General features: G+C 42.9%; 1 protein-coding gene across 1 annotated transcript; it reads right to left on the reverse strand.

Annotated features, from left to right (window-relative positions):
- Positions 1 to 297: 297 nt before the first annotated feature.
- xpnpep3 (X-prolyl aminopeptidase 3, mitochondrial) lies at positions 298 to 21,418 on the reverse strand. The gene is made up of 11 exons (XM_079520248.1): positions 21,110 to 21,418; positions 20,607 to 20,729; positions 16,218 to 16,405; positions 13,923 to 14,142; positions 12,689 to 12,873; positions 10,041 to 10,103; positions 9,458 to 9,571; positions 8,655 to 8,740; positions 7,191 to 7,374; positions 2,074 to 2,194; positions 298 to 1,688 (listed from the first exon to the last, which is right to left on the reverse strand). Exons 1-11 carry the CDS (start codon positions 21,177 to 21,179, stop codon positions 1,522 to 1,524), a joined length of 1,521 nt encoding a protein of 506 aa, XP_079376374.1. The 5' UTR covers positions 21,180 to 21,418; the 3' UTR covers positions 298 to 1,521.
- Positions 21,419 to 21,420: the final 2 nt, after the last annotated feature.

Raw genomic sequence — 21,420 nt, forward strand, 5'->3', positions numbered from 1 at the left:
ATCAACCGCACCGCCATCAGAATTTGGCACTGATCCTTTAGATTCGGCAAAACCAATCAATGGAAATACAGTTGAACTTGATCAAAGTAAAGCCTTCGTCAATTGTATTTCGCTTGATATGATCATACACATTCGAACCCCTTACCCCACACCCTCTCTCCATATCGAATGTTTTCTAAATCATCCAGACCAGACATCCAGAGTTTATTTTTTTCTCTCACATCAGGTTGTTCATGTGAACAGAAATAATTTACAAGTAACCGATATCTTCCAGGGATGCTACCTCAGTGACCTGCAAATAATAAGTACAAGGGAGCCGTTGGGAGTTTATTGAGTTAAGCAACACATCTTGACATCTATAAATGTCCTTTTGTTGCCTTCACCATAACACACATCACCATAACACACAGGAGAAACTCAACCTTACATTCCATCTCTAACTAAGACCAACACATAGGCCTGCCTACAGGTGTGGAGTGGACACACATACACTCACCAAAACCTTGCCAAGATACACTTCCAAGTTTCAACTATTTCAGTGCATATGGTTCTCCAGCCCAAGTTATATCAGGATTTTAGACACAAATGTGGCTCGTAAAAAAAAACCTGGTCATGAAAATGCCAGCATCCAAGATGGACATCAGGGTTCTGTCACACCACACTTCTATGAAGGCAGATTCTGCCACTCATACAGTAGGTAGTCAATGGGAATGGAGCGGTTTGCTGCCATTTGCGGATTTCAAAAAAAGAAAAAGAAGCTCCATTCCCAATGAAATTCATTGGCAGAATCCACCCAGTGCGGTGTGCCCTGATCATTAGGTCATTACTAATTCCATCCCATCATACCATATTTGATTTTTCCTTCAGATGAGACATAAAATGTGTTTGCATCTTACATTTAGATGTAAGATAATGTGAGTAGTAAACATATACCCAAGTAGGCCTATGCCATGATGGTGGCCACAGTTCAGGAGGAAAACACTTTAATGCTCCTGGCACATTAGCCTATTTCCAAATCATCTCAAACTTTTACTACAAGTGGTCTCAACCCATCCTGCAACTGCCTATGATTGTACACCAGTGATTTTGAATCAGTATAGTATAAGATTCAGGGGAAGATGCACACTGCAACATTTACTGAATATGCGTTTGTGTGTATTTCCATTTCTGAATATTGTTGGTGACAGTTGCACAGAATGAGATGTGGAAGCCTGCAAAACACAAAACTGTAAAGACAGAGCATGCATGGGTTTCTTTGCAATTTCTTTCATCAAAAGAAAAGACAGCATCTGGAAAAAAAATGATTTCACTCCTGTTAAAAAATAAAATCTTTGGGATTGCAGAATTTCACCTTCATTGTGTAAAAAATAAAATCTTGCAGTGTGCATCCATCAAACTTTAGGCTTATAGGGAGTTATTAGGGACCCTGACCGTGCCATAGTTATTCGAACAGGTGAATCACAAAATCACACTGCCTGGCTTTGGTGCCGCCACTTCAACAGTTGTGCCTGTCTGCCCGCCCTATCTCTGGGCGCAGGCACGTTCCACATCAGCGATGGTCTTTGGTGTCTCCGAGGATAAAATCAGGGGTTCTCCGTTGTCTTGGATCACAACGTCATCTTCTATTCTGACCCCAATACCACGGAATCGTCCAGGGGCCTGGTCATCGTCTAGACAGATATACAGCCCTGAGGGAAGAGAGGAGGGTATTGAAGAGTTTGAAATCTATTCATGTTCGAGAGAAAGTCATATAGCCAAAGTAACATTGCTGTACACCGCTAATACAAACTTTGTATAATGTTGCTGAAACATGTTTAACAACTTATACAGCTACTATGGTACCGTACATCTGCAATATAACAGATACACCAAGAACAATGATTCAGAGCATCTATTGGTTTATTTCAACAAAACAAATGTGAGAACCGATGATGAAAGGTGCATTCATTTATATATAAAGCGGTGTCTTATAAATGGACTTAATTGTAATTTGAAATGTTGAAGCTTATCAGTGACTTTCCATAAGGCATGCAAATGTGCTGGATCATAAAACTTGTGTTAGTTTCTCTGTACCAGGCTCTATAGTGATGGCCATCCCTGGCTGCAGCGGCTGTGAACGAGACAATTCTGGAGTATCATGGACGTCCATACCCAAGTAGTGACTAACGTGGTGGGGGCAGTACCTCCTTGCAGCCTGAGAGGAGTGAAAACCAAACATGAACCCAACGCATAAAAAGAGCTTGGTGTGGAATAATCCACACAAAAGCTGCAAATACATACTGATGGCTGGTGCACGCCCTTCGTTTGTTTGTCAACTTTTACAGCTGCACAAAGGGTTGTTGAACAGATTAACATTTGCATCCTTCATTTGCCTCTGAATTTAATGGATAATTATAAATGGAAAGGTGGACCTACTCACATTACAAAAGACAAAGTCAAAGAGAAGGTTGCATTTTAAGTGATGGTAGTCAGTAGGCTACATAATCAAGGATATGAAAACTTAACTGTTGTACAGTACATGTGTACAACAGTTTAAATCCACCATAATGACAAGAAATCCAGCACTGCCACAGATGTTAGTGCTTGATTCAATCAATTTGGTAGAAAAGCTTAGTTATAACTGCAAGGCCTACATTTTATACACTTCTTAACAGAGATAAAGCTAGATATCTACACCAAAAAAAGGGGGCACAACTGCAGGCAGCAGCAGCAGAAGCACAATGTCAAATAGAAGCCTATACTAGAGTTGACAGCTGAGTTTTTATAAGGTAACTGGGCCAGGCATAACATTATGATCATCAAGTTTATGGCCGATGTATTTTTTATATGAAAATAAAGCATTGGAAAGTCTTTAGTGCCTCTAAGATTGATGCAACCCATCTGAAGGTCATCTATTACAATGTCAAAATATATTATACAAATCTATAACTAAGCCTTCACGGAAAATAAGTTTCTGTAGAATTAGCAGTAGTATTTTTTCTTACCCAAAATAATACCTCATAACACATACATAGTGTATATACTTTGCATGTCGGTTTAAAAAAAAATCCCAAATGGCAGTGGAAGTGTTGTAGATGCACATGAATATGTACATTGTACATTTTCACTATTTTTCACATCTGGTGCACATTTATGAAGCACTCTGGTGTATGAATAATGGACAAGGAAAACTCTTTTCTTTCTGAGTATAGATAACTATATGCCACCGTTGCTTTGTTGAATTTGTTATGCTCACAATCATATTCATTAGTATAATTATATACTCTATTGACAGTTGAGAAAGCAAAAAAGAAAAAGTCAAAGTCAACATAGCTAACAAACCAATACAATGCAAAAATCATGTCTGATTTTGGTTCACCATCAATGAAAAATGCATAGTAGGTGTGTGGTCCACTCAGAAACCAATTGTTGCACATTAGTAGTGTGTGTGTGTGTGTGTGTGTGTGTGTGTGTGTGTGTGTGTGTGTGTGTGTGTGTGTGTGTGTGTGTGTGTGTGTGTGTGTGTACACGAGGTGGTGGGGTCCTCGCTTCGCCCACTTACCGGTATCTCCACATGTATCTATTGTGAGAGAAGGTCAGTGGGCCATGGCAATTGAGATAACATACTGTAGTCCTATTCAAACTGGCAAATAATTATGGACCTAGATTTAAAGCCAGGACTCCCACACTGAAAGATCACGCATCAATACTAGCCCTAAATGACAGCCTACATGATAAACGAAACAGAAAGTGGGCATCCCAGGTCTTAAACTTATGTAATCTGTGTCGTGACAATGTAGGAATTTGGAATCCATTCATTCTTTTTGATACCAGTTCATTATTCTTTGTCTTCATGAAGAATTAGCATGTCAGTCTGCTATGCGTTTTGAACAAACGCCTACCTAACCGCTACAAATCATTCATTGTTCCATTACCCTACAGTTTTACTTCCAAACTTTTCTAGAGAGAGTAAGTTCAGATTTTCTTTCTTTCTTTTAAAGGAAAACCCAAGTTGAATAAATGTACATTAAGCTTTGGTTTGGCTTGCTCATTTTATTTCCCTGAAATAAACCACTGCAGGAAAGAAGTGCCTCTATTATAGGTAGTTACACTGGCATATTGTGCTTTATGAAGGTTGTAATTAGGTCACTATTTCATCGTTTGAATTGGCCAGAAAAGCTTATGGCCATTTCCTGACCACAAACCATCAGCAAGGGTAAAAATAAACACTTAATATAACAAAGATTCCTCAATGTTATGCCAGGCTCAAGGAATGATAGTGTGATAGCACTAAATGTAGTTTGCGGTCTGTATCCTGTATGATGGTTACTCTTTTATTTGTTGTACTTCACGCAACTACAGGGGAACACAGATTCTATTTTAGGCAAACCGTTTGAAAACAGTAACCTGGGAAAGTAAGGTGACATGTCCTGGAGCAGGGGTGGGCAACTTTGACCATGGAGAGGGCCACTATATTTCCACACTCACTCCAAAAGGGTGATCAACAACAAGCCGATCAACAACAAGCCGATCAACAAGCTCAGCGCGACGCGTTTTGAGCTTGTAGATCAGCTATTTTTGCTATATTTGAATTGAAATACTGAATTATGTTTTGCTTTTTTTTTAAATTAGAAACCTGAAAAGTAACCTTTTTATTGATTTTCAAATGGATTTAGTTTTAGTTATGATAACTTTATGAACTAAATACAAATTGTACACGAAAAGACAATACTACTAATACTAGTCGTTAAGTACTAGTCATTTAATACTAGTCATTAAGTATAATTAAAGCAGGTCATGTTTGCATGTTTGGAATTGCAACAGCTGAAATAAATACTATATCAGTATTCTGATATTAACCTGCAGGCCACATTAAGTGAAGGTGGGGGCCGCATGTGGCCCACGGGCCGCCAGTTGCCCACCTCTGTCCTAGAGACTCTATTTCAGTGTTGGTTGGCGAATATGATCGCAGCCATATACTGTGGGGTCATAATAAATATGTAGATAAAAATGTATTCATTAGTAACCGATGTTCACCTGGCAAACAGTATACTTGAAACGCATTGTTAACATTTTAAGAGCTTTGATTCACATTTGATCACACTCCTTTATGGCACCTGACTTTATTTGCCAGGCCAATGAAAAAAAATCACACCCGTGTGAACTGAGTGGTGTAAGGTCTTATATAGACTGATCAGCTGTGGTCTGACGTAATGAAATCACACCCGGATGTGATTTCACAACTGGCTTTTTTTGTGCAGAGAAAATGACCATGGTTGCTACGATCATCCAGTTCACCCGGGTGTGATTTAATTACGTCAGAAATTATTTTGAACATAGCAACCATGCTCATTTTTTTCTGCACACAAAAGCCAGTTGTAGGAGTGGTTTACACCACTCAAAAAAAGCAGTACAATACTGCTCCATAAACACGAGGAGAAACCTGAATTGCGGTATGTGGTCAGAGAGTTCACATTCCACTTTTGAGACTTGATCAAATACTTGTTGAGTTTAATAAAATGTGCACCTGGAGTAGTGCAAGGTTAAATTCAAATTGGTCAGTAGGGATCTGTCTAAGGCAGGGAGTACGGAGACATTAGGGACTTTAAGCAACGACTGTTTCAGGACGGCGACGCTATGCGGAAGTACGGCGGCTATGACGCCGTCGCCGTAGCTGTCAAAATCGTTAAGCAAACAGCCGTTGGCGACGGCGACATTGGTTCCCATGGTGACGCGTCTATGCAGCATGTGTCAAACATAAACACTTTTTTAAAAACACCCCGTCGCGCGTCAGCTAACTTGCCGATATTGCTTAATTCTTACATGCGCTGGACATGATCAGCAGTGGAAAGAGGAAGGTGTTGGAGCAATCTGTGTTATTCTAAAACCGTGTTAATAAACATGGTTAATATGACATATGGTGTTAGTGTTATTTCTTCATTCAGAGCATGCCAACACATTACACAGCATAAGAGAGGTGATGGAGCAATCGGTGTAAATGTATGACAGCTATAATTTCAATAAACATGGTTATGACATGGCGTTGTAGACACTACGTGTAAGTGTAGGTTCTCCCGTAGTAGAAAGGGCTGCGACGGAGAGCAGGTTTATGTATCGAGCACTGATCCATTTCCGGTCGCCGTAGCCGACTGGCGTAGCCGTCGTTGCTTAAAGTCACTATTGACACTGGGCCAGGGTACCTTATAAATATTCCATAATTGTCCTTCATAATGTTACCACACATGTCTCATAACACCAAATTTGACAACACAAATTCAAGAGCTATTGCCTGGTTTTCTATTTAAAAGATACATAATAATGCTCCATCATTTAATATTCAACTTTTTCAATTCAAATGTGTATTTACATGGCAGACTGTAGGCTCAACCAGGCCATGCTTTGAACACATCCCTGTAATGTTGCGAGTTTGATTCCCAGCTCAGGGTATTCTTCATCCATCCTCTCTGTACTCACTTTCCTGTCACTATTCACTGTCCTACCCCAGTTAGACAGGGTCTAATAATGGAGTAGCTTCCATGTAGAACAGGGGTTTTCAACTGATTATGAACCAGGGACCACCACCCTGACTGAGAATCAACCTGCAGGGACCACTGTTGTGTTGGGAGGAGGGGGATATTGGCGTGGGGGTGTGGGGGGAAATTAACCTTCCATATTAAACTCATGATGCTGTTCATTGCAACTTGACGAGCAGTGAGCAGACATTACATTGACTATGGGCATATTTCTTTATAATGGTGACTCAACCAGGCAAAATACCTACTTTCCTGTGAAACTCTAACTCCCTTTTCTGTGGAAGTTCTTGGCGTCCGACTTCCCAGTAACTGACAACATTGACGTGTCATCGTACGCCTACAGAATACTTTCCTACGTACTAAATGCATGGTCAGGGACCACATGCCATACCTTCACGGACCACCAGTGGTCCACGGACCACCAGTTGAAAACCCATGATGTAGAATGTGGATGTCATGTAATGTCAGTACTATGAATATGTTTGAAAAAGATTAAAAGAAAAGTCTAAAACATGAGAACAAATATTCAGGCATCTGGAATGTGGCGCCAATTTGCCCAGTGGTTTTGTGAAATTAATTAGCTATGGACAAACAGACAGAGTCAGACAGACGCATACAGTGGACACTTGGACCCTACAGCGCCACATCATAAAAGCATATATATACAATGTCTTGTACCTTCAGGACATCAGCATCGCTGGTATCGGCCTTGAAGATACCCAGCCGTTTGAGTTGTTTCCCCAGCAGGGCCAGCATGGTGCTGTATATGTGATCCAGACTGACTCCTGGGTAACAGAGAGACAGACAGGACTGCTGGATCTCCAGAACAGCCTCATATAGCTCCGCCTGTGCCGGGCTGAACCTGGGAGGAAAAGGGAATTCAAAGCGGTATTGATTTAGTCGACTAAAACTAAGACGAAAAATGTTCGTCGACTACCTTTTTCCGCTGATGAAAACTAAAGGAAAACTAAGCTATGATGACTACAACTAAGACTAAATATACTGACAATTCCGTCAACAAATAAAAACTAGACTAAAATGTTAGGAAGGGACTAGTGGACAAGAGATCCAGTATAAGTAATTTTACAATTAGTTGCATGCTGAAAATAGACGATCTACAAGCTCACAACGTGTCGCACTGCGACGCATTGTGAGCTTGTAGATCGGCTATTTTCAGCAAGTGAAAAAAAAACAGTCATTACGACGGCATCAAGGCCCTCCTAAATACATTTTGTTCGACTAAATCAACTGTAGATTTAGTCGACTAAAACTAGACTAACACTAAAACATTCCGGGTGACTAAAATGTGACTAAAACTAAATTAAAACTATTCAAGAGACTATAGGACAAAAACTAAAATCTGCTGCTAAAAACAACACTGACCGGTTCAAATGACTCCTACTGGTCAGTGGTGCGACTTACCTTCCATTCACTGGCCATGTGCGTGTGACATCACTGACATAACCAAAGTATTCACATTACCTTCCATTCACTAGCCATGTGCGTGTGACATCACTGACATAACCAAAGTATTCACATTACCTTCCATTCACTGGCCATGTGCGTGTGACATCACTGACATAACCAAAGTATTCACATTACCTTCCATTCACTGGCCATGTGCGTGTGACATCACTGACATAACCAAAGTATTCACATTACCTTCCATTCACTGGCCATGTGCGTGTGACATCACTGACATAACCATAATATTCACATTACCTTCCATTCACGGGCCATGTGCGTGTGACATCACTGACATAACCATAGTATTCACATTACCTTCCATTCACTGGCCATGTGCGTGTGACATCACTGACATAACCATAGTATTCACATTACCTTCCATTCACTGGCCATGTGCGTGTGACATCACTGACATAACCATAGTATTCACATTACCTTCCATTCACGGGCCATGTGCGTGTGACATCACTGACATAACCATAGTATTCACATTACCTTCCATTCACTGGCCATGTGCGTGTGACATCACTGACATAACCATAGTATTCACATTACCTTCCATTCACGGGCCATGTGCGTGTGACATCACTGACATAACCATAGTATTCACATTACCTTCCATTCACTGGCCATGTGCGTGTGACATCACTGACATAACCATAGTATTCACATTACCTTCCATTCACTGGCCATGTGCGTGTGACATCACTGACATAACCATAGTATTCACAGCCACCATCAAGCAAAACCATCTCACCATCCTGAGGAGAGAGAACGGGTGCAGTACTTAGTTTAGACAGTTTTTGGTTTAGTCATTGGTTAGACCAGTCATTAGTCCTACAACTACAACCTATCTCAACCTCCCACAGGGCAGCACACCTAAACCTAACCTTAACCCATGTCTAACCAATGACTAGTCTAAACTAAGTATGCACCCCGGGAGAACAGATACAAATCTTGTATTTATTTATATGGTTAATTTGTTCGTTCTTCATTGATAATAATACTAATAAACGTACCAAGCACTTATCAAAACCAAGATACAAAGAACTTTGCATAAGACCAAATAAAATCAGCAACAAGATTTTTATTAGGATCTGATCAAATATGCATTTTGTTTTTACGTGGAAAATCAGATGTAATCGAAAGTACAACAAAAACAAGACTAAATTGTAGCATTATAAGCACAGTATAGTATCTGTGTTTCTAAAAGCTTGAAATGTGTAAAATAAATTAACCCATTTTGGGCGGGAACCCCTTTTGGTGTTAGCATTATGTTATGTTTTAGCTATTGAAAAATAGCAGATCTACAAGCTCATAGCGCGCCACCGAGTGGCGCGCTACGAGCTTGTAGGTCTGCTGTTTTTGAAAAATCGAAGAACGACTGACATAGAAACATAGGTTTTTAAGAAAACTGTAATTTTTTTGTCAAAATGGGTTAAATAAATGAAAAAACAATTCACCACGAGTCTCTTTACCTTGACAATCTGGTTGTTGTTTATGTAGTGCAGCGTATTGGCTCGGTTTCCTCCTGCAACCACAGGGGGATAGGCCAGGAAGTTGGCGCCATGGACACGATTCTCAAAATCAAACTGAGAGAAAGTTCCCATAATTCCCATGAAATGTCTTCTAGTTGACAATACGCTGTGTCTGTGTGGTCAGGCTAGTGTCCAATTCAAATATTCTTCTATTCCCTTCTATGTGCTGAAGAAGAGAATAGGTAGCACTATACAGAAACAATTACTGTGACATGTTTTTTGGACAATAGTGGCATACAATACTAATTCAGAACATAGTAGGGGAGCCAATCAATCGGTTTTTGGCAATTAATTAGCTAATTATGCTAATTACACAGGCTAAACCCAACAGTTTTATTTTTGGCATTCTGCGAACCCCAGTCTCTAAAACTTAACATTCCAAAATCACGGAAAGTGATTGGCCCCCCTACTAACATTTCAGTTCAACATTGTCATGTCTAAAGAATCAAAAGGTTTTGCCCATATTGATAGATAAGATAGTATATAGAAATCATAAACATGCAATGCTGTAAAAGACTTTTACCTTGGCATAGATATGAGCTTCATCGATGTCCCCTTGACAAAAAGCCATAGTCTTCCTGAACGCCTGCAGGACAAGAGAATTATTGGAAACCGTTTCCCAAATGCCAAGTCAGCATGACTGATCAGGTTTGATTCAGTATAATATAATAAACACACTTTCCTAACTTGCAAATGCAAAAATATTGTAATTCTAATATTATATCTTCAATATTGTATATATTATACCCAAACATGATAAACATGTTTGAGAAGGGGCTGCTACCGTTAGCTACAGTAGCTGTGCTAGCTTTCACAGTGTCTGTATGGCTCTATAAAAGCTGCCTATAAGAGTGTGTAACGGTGTGTTCATGTGCGTCTGTTTTTCCCAGACTGCCTCCAATCGTGGCAAATCTGCGAATGGAGAGAGAGAGAGAGAGAGAGAGCGAGAGAGAGAGAGGGAGAGAGAGAGACACCGGAGTAGAGTTCAATTCTCCTCTAGCAGTAGTAGTTTAAACTAGAAAAAGTGCCCTTCCGGGCACAGGTCTCCACCAGGAGGATAGGAGTGTGTGTGATGTTTGGCAAAATGTTTAGGAGGATGTTTTTTTTTATTTGTTTTTGCAACAATTTTCTACATTTTGTTGAGGAAATGCAGAGGCAGATCACTCATAGCATCTCTGAGGATAGAATTGTGGATGAGCAGGACATGTGCAGCATTTTGTACAAAACGGGCCACTCCTGAAAACTTAGGAAGGCAATCTTAGCCAATCAGTGTACAATCTGAGAAATCCAACAGACTCGTCTTGATCACATGACTACAGAGATCATGTGTACCGATTGCCATTTCTTCATACGCCTTTGATGGCAATTGGATGATTTGAGGCATTTTGCTCCAAAAATGTGTTTTGCAAAAATCAACCTGTTGGTGGCACTATAACAGGCCAATGTGAAAAGGGTGGGATATATTCCTCAGCCTAGTAAGAAAATGTGTGAAAGATTTCACGTAAATTGCATGCTGCGTTCATGATTTGAGGCTATTGTTCAAAACGGGGCAATCTTGCAAACTGTGAAAGCCAATTATAGCTATTAGGATGGAATATGAAATATCAGACAGATCCGACTTGAGCACATGACCATAGAGATACTGTGTAACGATTTGTGAGATTTTTGGACAGAATCTGGAGGAGTAATATAAAAAAATGTGTTTTACAAAAGTCGGCCTCCTGGTGGCGCTATAAAAGGCAGATGCGGAAAATGCAGGTCAAAGGTTTGTCCTTGGCCTCTAGGGAGTGTGCATGCAGCGTTTCACGCAGATCGGTGCAGATTTAGGAAAAATGTGAAAAGCTGCCTCATGGTGGCGCTATAACAGGCCGTTGTGGAAAATGTGGGGCAGAGGTTCATCGTTGGCATCCAGGGAGTGTGTGTGCAAAGTTTGGCATCGGCCGGGTTAACGGTGCCGGAGATTAGCTGTACACAGACGGACGGAAGGAAGGACGGACGGACACACACACGGACGGACGGACACACGGACGGAGTGCAAAACATACTCTCTCCCCATGCCTTCGGCCTGGTGGAGACAATGATCCATCTGCCAGCCTTAATCACACTAAGATGATTTGCTTAAACACTATGACGTAAAATCCTCCATTTATTGTCAATGGGAATGTAATGTTTGTGTAAGACAAAAATAGCCGGTTTGCTCAGACACTATGACGTAAAATTATCCATTCATTGTATTCGTGACCTTATTCTTTTGGTCATGACTCACACTTCATGACCATAGGTGAGAGTAGGAACGAAGATTGCTCGGTAGACAGAGAGCTTTGCCTTCTGGCTCAACTCTCTTTTCGTCACAACAGATTGGTGAACCCCTGATCTAAAGTAACTTAACCATTACAAACCCCTGATCTAAAGTAACTTAACCATTACAAACCCCTGATCTAAAGTAACGTAACCGTTACAAACCCCTGATCTAAAGTAACTTAACCATTACAAACCCCTGATCTAAAGTAACGTAACCATTACAAACCCCTGATCTAAAGTAACGTAACCATTACAAACCCCTGATCTAAAGTAACTTAACCATTACAAACCCCTGATCTAAAGTAACTTAACCATTACAAACCCCCGATCTAAAGTAACTTAACCATTACAAACCCCTGATCTAAAGTAACTTAACCATTACAAACCCCTGATCTAAAGTAACTTAACCATTACAAACCCCTGATCTAAAGTAACTTAACCATTACAAACCCCTGATCTAAAGTAACTTAACCATTACAAACCCCTGATCTAAAGTAACTTAACCATTACAAACCCCTGATCTAAAGTAACTTAACCATTACAAACCCCTGATCTAAAGTAACTTAACCATTACAAACCCCTGATCTAAAGTAACTTAACCATTACAAAGGGCAAGTGGGAACGACTCTCCCACCGCCTATGCCAGCAATCTTCTATACGTTATTTACCCGGCAATGTAGCAGTATTCCAATGTAGCAGTATTCCAGTGGGAACACAGCTTACTTGATCATAGCTGACATCATGCTCAACTTAAGAAGTTGTGGTGAGCTTGGTTTTAAATGGTTTAAATTGAATTTTAGTTTAAAATGTTGAAATTAAATGAGAAAAAACAGAGATTGAAACAAAGGGCCTTTTACCACATTTAAATACCTGTGCTGTGATGCGACCAGCCTCGTGCATGAGGGCCACCTCAGCTGAGCTCTTAAGGGCCCTGAGGGAGTGCGTAAGAGGCCTAAGAGCACGGGGCATGGATCCTGCCTCCAGCAAAGGACGGACATGAGTCTGGTGCAGACGAGGGTTGGATGGCTGCGAACTGTCATACCACACTGTAGTGCCTGGGAGAGAGAGAGAGATAGAGATGGAGAGAGAGATAGAGATGGAGAGAGAGATAGAGATGGAGAGAGAGATAGATGGAGATGGAGAGAGAGATAGAGATGGAGAGAGAGATAGAGATGGAGAGAGAGAGAGATGAAGAAGCGAAGATAAGCTCATGATTCCAGCTGGAGCTCCGATAGTCTCTCCTTTCTTCAGTAATTATGCTCAGAGGGGGCACGGTGGCACAGTTGGTAGTGCTGTCGCCTCACAGCTAGAAGGTCCTGGGTTCAATTCCCGCTCGGGACGCTGTGGGTGCTGGCGGCGTGTTTCCTCCTCCGCGTCATCAGTGCCCATACCCGAGGCGGGGGTGGCGAATGGGCCTTTCTGTGTGGAGTTTGCATGTTCTCCCTGTGTCCCCTAGGGTAGGTACCCTCACAAAAACATGCAGTAATCCTGGTCTCTAAACTGCCTCCCCCTGGCCAGCCGGGGCGCCTGATGGAGGGGAAAGGAACTGGTTGGAATAACGTGTTCCTTCCACGCGCTACGGCCAAACCAGGGAAACTCTCCCCTGTCAGGTGTAAAGGAGCAACTTGGACACTCGGGCATGAAGGAAGCATGAGTTCAAGTCCGTTGCTCTCCCCATGTCCCCCATATATGGGGACTAGGTTGGCGGAGGGTGTGTAGAGCCCAGGATCACATTAGATAATTGACACAGGGGTGAAAAATGGGTTACAAAATTGTGGGATAAAAAAGTAATTATGCTCAGTAACGAAGAGAGTTCTGATGGTGGGTTAACTATGGGACTGTAAAACATCCCTCTGAAGCATGACAGTGTGTAATGATTTAAACTTTGACTTTTTAACACTACTCCACCAAGCTCTCACCTCTGTTGGTGATAAATAAATAACAGTTATTGACAAAAAACAACTCAAAGGAACTAGGAAGCTAGCCTCGCGTGGCCAGACTCGAATCTGCCAGTGCCAAATAATTGCCCTCAACGGATAGTCTGGCCATGGGAGGCTAAAAAAAAGGAAGCCATAGCTGTAAATTGTTTAATAGCGCCACTAACCTTTGAGGCTCTTGAGCACCAACCCTAGCTCTTCAATATTGTGAACCCGCTCTATGCCACTCAAAGCAACGGCTCCGTCCTTCCCCGATCTGGGCCCATCCCAAAGCTCCCTCGCTGGGTCTCTGCGGGGCACAAACAGGATAGCCTGGTCTGGGCGCCCCGTTCCATGCAGAACCAAGGCACTGTCGGGCTCTAGAATGCCACTGAGGTAGAGGAAATCCTGAATGATAGATAGTGAAACAGAATTAGGCCAGTCATTCTAAGGTTTGACCCAAAAGAAATTGCAATAGTAATCGTTCAAGGGTTTTTATGATCCTTAGGGTCATCCAAATAACACATTAAAAATTGTGAATGAAATACTTAGTGGATCATGGTCAATTCAGAGGTTGAAAGTTGGGGTACCATTAAACTATGGGGTTTTCATGATTCTGAATCCATTGCAAGCATTATTTTTGCACATTCAACACCTGAATTTACCATTAAGTATTTCATTCACAATTTGTAATGTTATTTCAGGGGTTTTCAACTGATTGTGAAAGAGGGACCACCACCCTGACCACTGTTGGGTGGGGATATGGGCTAAGATTAGTGCTTTTGTAACTCTTGCCATGCATCCCATGTGTATACATCCCACTGTTTCTCAACCAATGGTCCATTGACTACTAATAATTTCCTAATAATAATAATGACTCAATCCGGTGCACTTCGCCCTCTTCTGTTGAATTTCTTGACCTCCAAATAGTCAGTAAATGACTACATGGATGGGTCACCATAGGTCACCCAGTTTCTCAACTCATGGAAAGATTTATTTTAAATTTTTTAATCAACAAATCCTACATTTCTAAATGCATGGTCAGGGACCACATGGAATGCCTCCACGGACGACCAGTGTTGAAAACCCCTGTGTTATTTGGATGACCCTAACAGTACAGCGGGCGACAGCCAGACGAATTCTTCGGAAGTGCATTATTTGTCTATGGGACCCGGCGACTACCGGCGATAGCAGGCGAACGGGCGATGATTGAAAAGTGGGCGGGGCAACGTCGCCCGAAAAGATACAAATAATTCATCTTTTTGGGGCGATGACGGGCGATTGGGCGATTGTGTCGGCCGATGCTCGCCCGCTGTTAAAAGGTACTGTAAGGATCATAAAAAAATACCTTGAACGATTACTATTGCAATTTATCTTTGGGGTCACACCCCTTTTCAGCTTAGATTGACTGGCCTAAATGTCCTTGGAAACACGTTTTACATAAATGCACACCCGGCCATACTGTAAGTCACTGACTGCATTGCAGTGAATTATTCATTAAATGTCATGTGTGATACAGTACATTACATCTCTCCTCACATATGAAGCATGATTCTTCACATTCCCTACCGTTGCTTGGGGTGAAAAAAGGGGGGGGGGGGGGGGGTAGGGATTATGAGATACCTTGTGTACAATTTAGACATTTAGCAGACTTACATTAAGCAAAAACAGAAAGCATGGCAATACATCACATACATAAAAAGTAGTTATCATGAATCATACGTAAGCTAAGAATGTAACAGTGGAATATAGGTCTATATAATGGAACTATGCATGTATACTTTATAGTGCTATGTCTATATAAAAATGCTACAAGTCTACATAAAATGCTATCTAAGTCTACATAATTAAATGTCGGGCTGTGTAAAAGCCAAAGGTTGATATTTTGGCCCAAGGTTGGCACAAGGGATACTCAGCAGGTTTCATGGCAATCTGCCCAATGAATGTTTTGATAACATGTGTGTGGACAGTTTGACCTAAATATGGCACAACAGAGAATGCCATTGGATCACCAAAATCAGCAGGGTTCATCCCTCCTGAGCACATTACGTTTCAAGTCTTGTGTGCAAGTGGAATCAAAATGATGTAAAGAGAGCATATTTCACACTATTAACCACTGAAAGATATACGGTGTCGACTCTGGGGGATTTCTTTCTCTCTGGACCAAATCTATAGGTCTACAATTCGTACCAAAATACAAGAGTTGTAGAACGTGAACTTGTGAGCCGATAGATCTGCTATTTCCGTTGAATGTTCACACTACCCCAGAATAGGGACGCTAGACTCAATGTGATTCCCTTCTCTCATACATGTTTGGGAGCCTATCCTCCACTTTTTGCCGTGTATATCAGTATATGTATGTGGAGGAAAAAAAGTCAAAATATTTCAAATGCAACACAAAGCCAACAAAAAACAAGTAAATTAAGTAAGAATGACCGAATGGAAAAAGAGAAAGGAAATGCAACTTGAAATCAAATGCCCACCTGGTTCTGGTGGAAGGGGTAGGGGATGTCATTAGTCATGTAACAGGTCGGGTGTGCAAGAACAATGGCCACATGAGAACCAGAGACCACAGAGGGTCCTAGCCGGTCGGCCTGGGCTTCGATGAGGGAGGCCAGCCTGTGTCTGCGGAGTTCATACTCTGTCTGGGTCAAGCCTGGAGTTACCTCACCTGAGGAACAGAGTGGGGGCACATTATGTTAAAACGCCGTAATATTGGGTCTGCATCAATAGGGCATGCAAACCTCGCACCTTTAAAGGGGGGGGGGGGCAACGGATAGGCATTAGATATATAGCAGAACAACAACAGTGCATCAAAAGTATTAAGCCAACAATGTTACGAGCAAGCTTCAAAAACATGTCTTTTCTTTGAAAACAAGGCACATTTACATGTTACTGTACATAAAAATGAAGTGAGTGGCGCAACTCCATGTGGGGGTCCCCAGGGGGGGCGGAAGTTCCAGACTCACAGGAACGCACCCAGGGTGCCGGCCCAATTCCAGACTCACAGGAACGCACCCAGGGTGCCGGCCCAATTCCAGACTCACAGGAACGCACCCAGGGTGCCGGCCCAATTCCAGACTCACAGGAACGCACCCAGGGTGCCGGCCCAATTCCAGACTCACAGGAACGCACCCAGGGTGCCGGCCCAATTCCAGACTCACAGGAACGCACCCAGGGTGCCGGCCCAATTCCAGACTCACAGGAACGCACCCAGGGTGCCGGCCCAATTCCAGACTCACAGGAACGCACCCAGGGTGCCGGCCCAATTCCAGACTCACAGGAACGCACCCAGGGTGCCGGCCCAATTCCAGACTCACAGGAACGCACCCAGGGTGCCGGCCCAATTCCAGACTCACAGGAACGCACCCAGGGTGCCGGCCCAATTCCAGACTCACAGGAACGCACCCAGGGTGCCGGCCCAATTCCAGACTCACAGGAACGCACCCAGGGTGCCGGCCCAATTCCGGCGAGCCTCCCCGCGTCCGAAACGGTTGAGAAATGACAGAGTTACCATGTGGGGGTCCCTGTACTGTACTGTACTGTCACTGTACTGTACTGGCACACCCGAAATCACCAAATAATATATACAGTTAATATGTGCGAAACAACCATGCTGTTTTCGTGCTCAGACGCACCCACCCAGCCACCCAGGCAGCCAGGCAGCCACCCACACACACACACACATAGCTCCGTAAGGGAGTGGTTGCACCACTCAAAAAGGAACACGCCCTAATATATAATCAAAAACTAAGGAATGGTACTGACAATGATTGTCATTCTATGAATATGTGCCGACTCCTTTTCACATTCGATTGGGACAATGCTGCGACTGTGACATTGCTGCTATTAATTAAATAAGCATATGCACATTACACATTACATCGTCATCAATACAAAAACTGTTACTTTGTGGACGACACCATGAAAAGCACATGAGTTGTTTACATCAGGGTCCAGAATTTTCAATGAATCAGAAACGAAACCACAATGACCAGGATGCACCGAGCCTCTGACTAGCAAGTAGGCATCTGTAGTTTCTCGTCATTGTATTCTGCTCAAATAAATATCACTCATTAGTCGTAAGTCGTTCAATTCTAAAGCATGGCCAATGTCATCATTTAAAGTGGCCATTCGTACGGTTTGCTCCAACTCGGTTTGCTCCAACTCCAGAACTGTTATCCTGATAAAGTCATTAGAAATGGTCTTTCCCTAATGGACCTGATCGAGGGTAGCTACTGGGACGTAAGTCGGGACTTGATCACCCCGGCTGGGTCGCCTGAGTGAGGGGTATGATGTTCGAGAGACCCGAAACCCTGATGACCTTGGGATACATCACTGAGGATACGTCCCAGGTGCATCCATGTGCTGTTTGTTGTTATAGTTATTCTATTTATAGTGACTCATAGGAATAGACAACAGAATGTGACAACCAGGTATAGTCTGGTGACCACCGGAGAGACGGGTGACAGCCGGAATGTAGACAGCACCCGGGTGAGCAGTATGGGTTAGCGTCCCAGCCTGTGTCCTCCGTGAGGAGGAAGCCCAAAAACGCTCGGTGAGGCCTTTAGGAGGGCCACTCAAGCCGCAAGCGGAGCCTGCAGCACCACCTTGTTGCCCAGGTGGAGTCTGCGGAACCATTGCGGCTTAGGAATCCACCACTGGGCCTGGTGAGAGTGGAAGGGGAGGGACCCGGACAGGAGTCAACCCACAGAGCCTAGTCCTTCCATGCGCCAGAAGCGTACCTCCCAGCCCTGGCAGAGTAGTTCTGGAGTAGTTCCAACGGATTGTGTGGCCGTGGTCTTTCCCCAATGGGACTGATCAAGGATAGCTACTGGGACGTAAGTCGGGACTTGATCACCCCGGCTGGGTCGCCTGAGTGAGGGGTATGATGTTCGACAGACCCGAAACCCAGATGACCTTGGGATACATCACTGAGGATACGTCCCAGGTGCAGCCATGCAATGTTTTCTGTTATAGAAATACTTCTACCTACTACTTCGGAGCTTATATAAATTGCATACCAAATGAAACAGGCTCAGCCCTACATAATTCTGACATGAAAGTGTATCCCCTGCAGGGGGCAGAGCGAGGCAGAGAGAGAGAGAGAGAGAGAGAGAGAGAGAGAGAGAGAGAGAGAGAGAGAGAGAGAGAGAGAGAAGGCAGTAAACATTTGTAGATTTCAGCCTTTATAAGCTGTTGCAGTAGGCAGTAGACATTCATAAGTTACAAATTGTTGGAATGTCACACTTCTTACCCCTACAGGACCATAACTACAATGGGATGGATAGTGTCCATTACTGAAATTACTGAATGTTTCTATTTCTATAAATTAATGAGCTCCAAGGAGACCTTGAGATGCAGCCACGGTCACATAAGGGCTACATATAACCTGTGAATCACTCTGACACAAACAAGCATAAATGCTAAATAAATTAGGTACAGCTGACAAGTCACAGATGAATCAAGGATGTTTCCATATCAGTGTGTAAAAGAGACACCATACTGCTGTGTTCATTTCTAACGCCATCCTGTGAATCAGTCACTTTTAATTAACTACTTGAACCCTAGTGTGCCCACATTATGACATTTGGCAAAAATAGCATCTCTACAAGCTCACAACAGGTGGCAACACGTTGTGAGCTTGGAGGTTGGCTATTTTGTTTGCAAGTGTGTATTTGATGAAATTGGCCAGATTCTAAAGATTTTCAAGGTTTCTGGATAGGCCCTGCCAATACCTATAGCCTCACAGTGGCCAGCTACTACCAATATGAGACTCCTGGATTCCGAGGGAATTCTTTTTGGGAGCACCGGCTGTATCGTATCCGCAGATTCTCACTAGACCGGATCATAAAACTTAGCAGCCACACGTTTTTGTTTCATAAAAATCCACCGTAGACATATGAGCTGCTTTCCTGTCAATAAACGTATGTGTGGAAGCGCTCGTTGGAAATCACTTAAAGGAGCATTCAGTGATTTGGGTGATTTGGAAAACCACCCAGTCCGCCCCGGTAACAAAATGTGCACATGCACGCTCTACAGTGGGGGGAAGTGCAACAGGCCAACAGCATGTGCACCAAGGCCCGCCCCCAGTCGATCATGATTGGAGGAAGGCCCCTCTCATCCTGATTGGATGAAGGCTTTGCCACCCGCCACCAAAACTGAAACTAGGGTTTTTTGACCCCAGGGGCTCACTGGGGACAGGGAGGAACTCCTTATATGGTCAGCACACTCTATAGTAGGGAGGATTATCCAGAAAAAAAGAAAAAATAAGTGATATTTGAATTAAGTAAAATCACTGAATATACCTTTAACACAACAGTCCTGCGTAGTGCGTACTGCGTACCACCTTGCACATAATGCAGGAGGCAGCACCTGCACGGAATGTATTGACAGAAAGTAGCTCATAACATGCCTACAGTGGAGTTTGACGAAACAAAAACTTGGCATATACAAATAGGATAATCCAAGCTTTCCGTGCAGCTGCAATGTTGGCGAGTTTATCGTTGTTTGATACAATCAGATCAGACTTTTCTGTTTGGATGTAAAGGCCAAGGGTTGGTATTGCAACTCTTATCATCGTGCGTTAGCTCGTCCATATATGACGTACATTCTCCATTCATTGTAAATGGGAATTTAATGTTTGTGTAAAACGAAAATCTACACGAATAGCTGAATATAGGAGGCGCCCCTCAAAAATAGAATCTATGAGTTGCTTGCGGCTACATAAAACTGTAAAACAAGTTGATCCCAGTCAAGGGGTCAATGAAAGATATAGGTTTTGCCCGGTTAAGGAATGAGCTGATAAGATTGAATGCTGGTAACATACTGTTACTGTACACTGCAGCCAATTGCACAGTCAATGTACTCACCATATTTGATGAGGTGAGGGTGCGTGAATGGGCTTGGCTGTCCCAGGTAACGAGGGGGAACGGTCTTCGGTTTTAGACCTCCAGGTTTCACTGAGATCTTCCTGCATGGGCACCACACACGCCCTATAGAGTGGACCGTCACACAGCAGATTGATTCTAATGTGAGGTGTCCAGCTTCAAGAGTTCACATTCCTACTGATGTCTGTAGAGAAGTCACTGATGAGGCTGCAGAGCTGTCACACACTTGCAACATTACATGCATGATTTTGTAGGTCAACAATGAGCGTGCAGGCATAGATAGACCTCTCATATCTCATTTTGAAGGATTTATTTGACGTTTCATTTACAGAATAGAATGGTGAAAGTAAACAACACCTCGGTGACATAAAAAAGCGTCTGCAGTCTGCACTAGTATCTGCATAAGATAACATTATCTTATCTTATCTGTTATCTTAACGTCCTGAACAAAATGAAAACCTATTCAAAATGATCACGACTCTCACCTCGACTCCCATTAGAGCGTGACAGGACCTTGACAGCCGATCTGACGAGAAGGTTGGGCGAGGACAACATTGTGTAGGCGAGAGACCGATCAGTCAAAGCCCATGGTGTGTGGTTTGAGACGTGCAGCGGTCAACAACGGATCATATGGAAGTGATCACAGTAGGAGGCCGACTCGGTTCGAATGACATGCCGGCGACAATGTGTTGACTGTATGCCTACCTGTCAAATAGCCACGCAAAGTGCCAATGGACACACGAAATGTTATATCATCATCATCATCATGTCATGAACACTTGCTTGCTTGGTCTGT

This window comes from Electrona antarctica, assembly GCF_951216825.1.
Source record: "Electrona antarctica genome assembly, chromosome: 14".
Taxonomy (NCBI): domain Eukaryota; kingdom Metazoa; phylum Chordata; class Actinopteri; order Myctophiformes; family Myctophidae; genus Electrona; species Electrona antarctica.

Excerpts from the sequence above, each read along its gene's own strand:
- xpnpep3 (XM_079520248.1), bottom strand. The coding sequence starts at position 21,179 with ATGTTGTCCTCGCCCAACCTTCTCGTCAGATCGGCTGTCAAGGTCCTG. Across the intron at positions 20,730-21,109 it reads ACGCTCTAATGGGAGTCGAG|GGCGTGTGTGGTGCCCATGC; the intron begins GTGAGAGTCGTG and ends TCCACTCTATAG. Across the intron at positions 7,375-8,654 it reads ACATGGCCAGTGAATGGAAG|GTTCAGCCCGGCACAGGCGG; the intron begins GTAATGTGAATA and ends TTTTCCTCCCAG.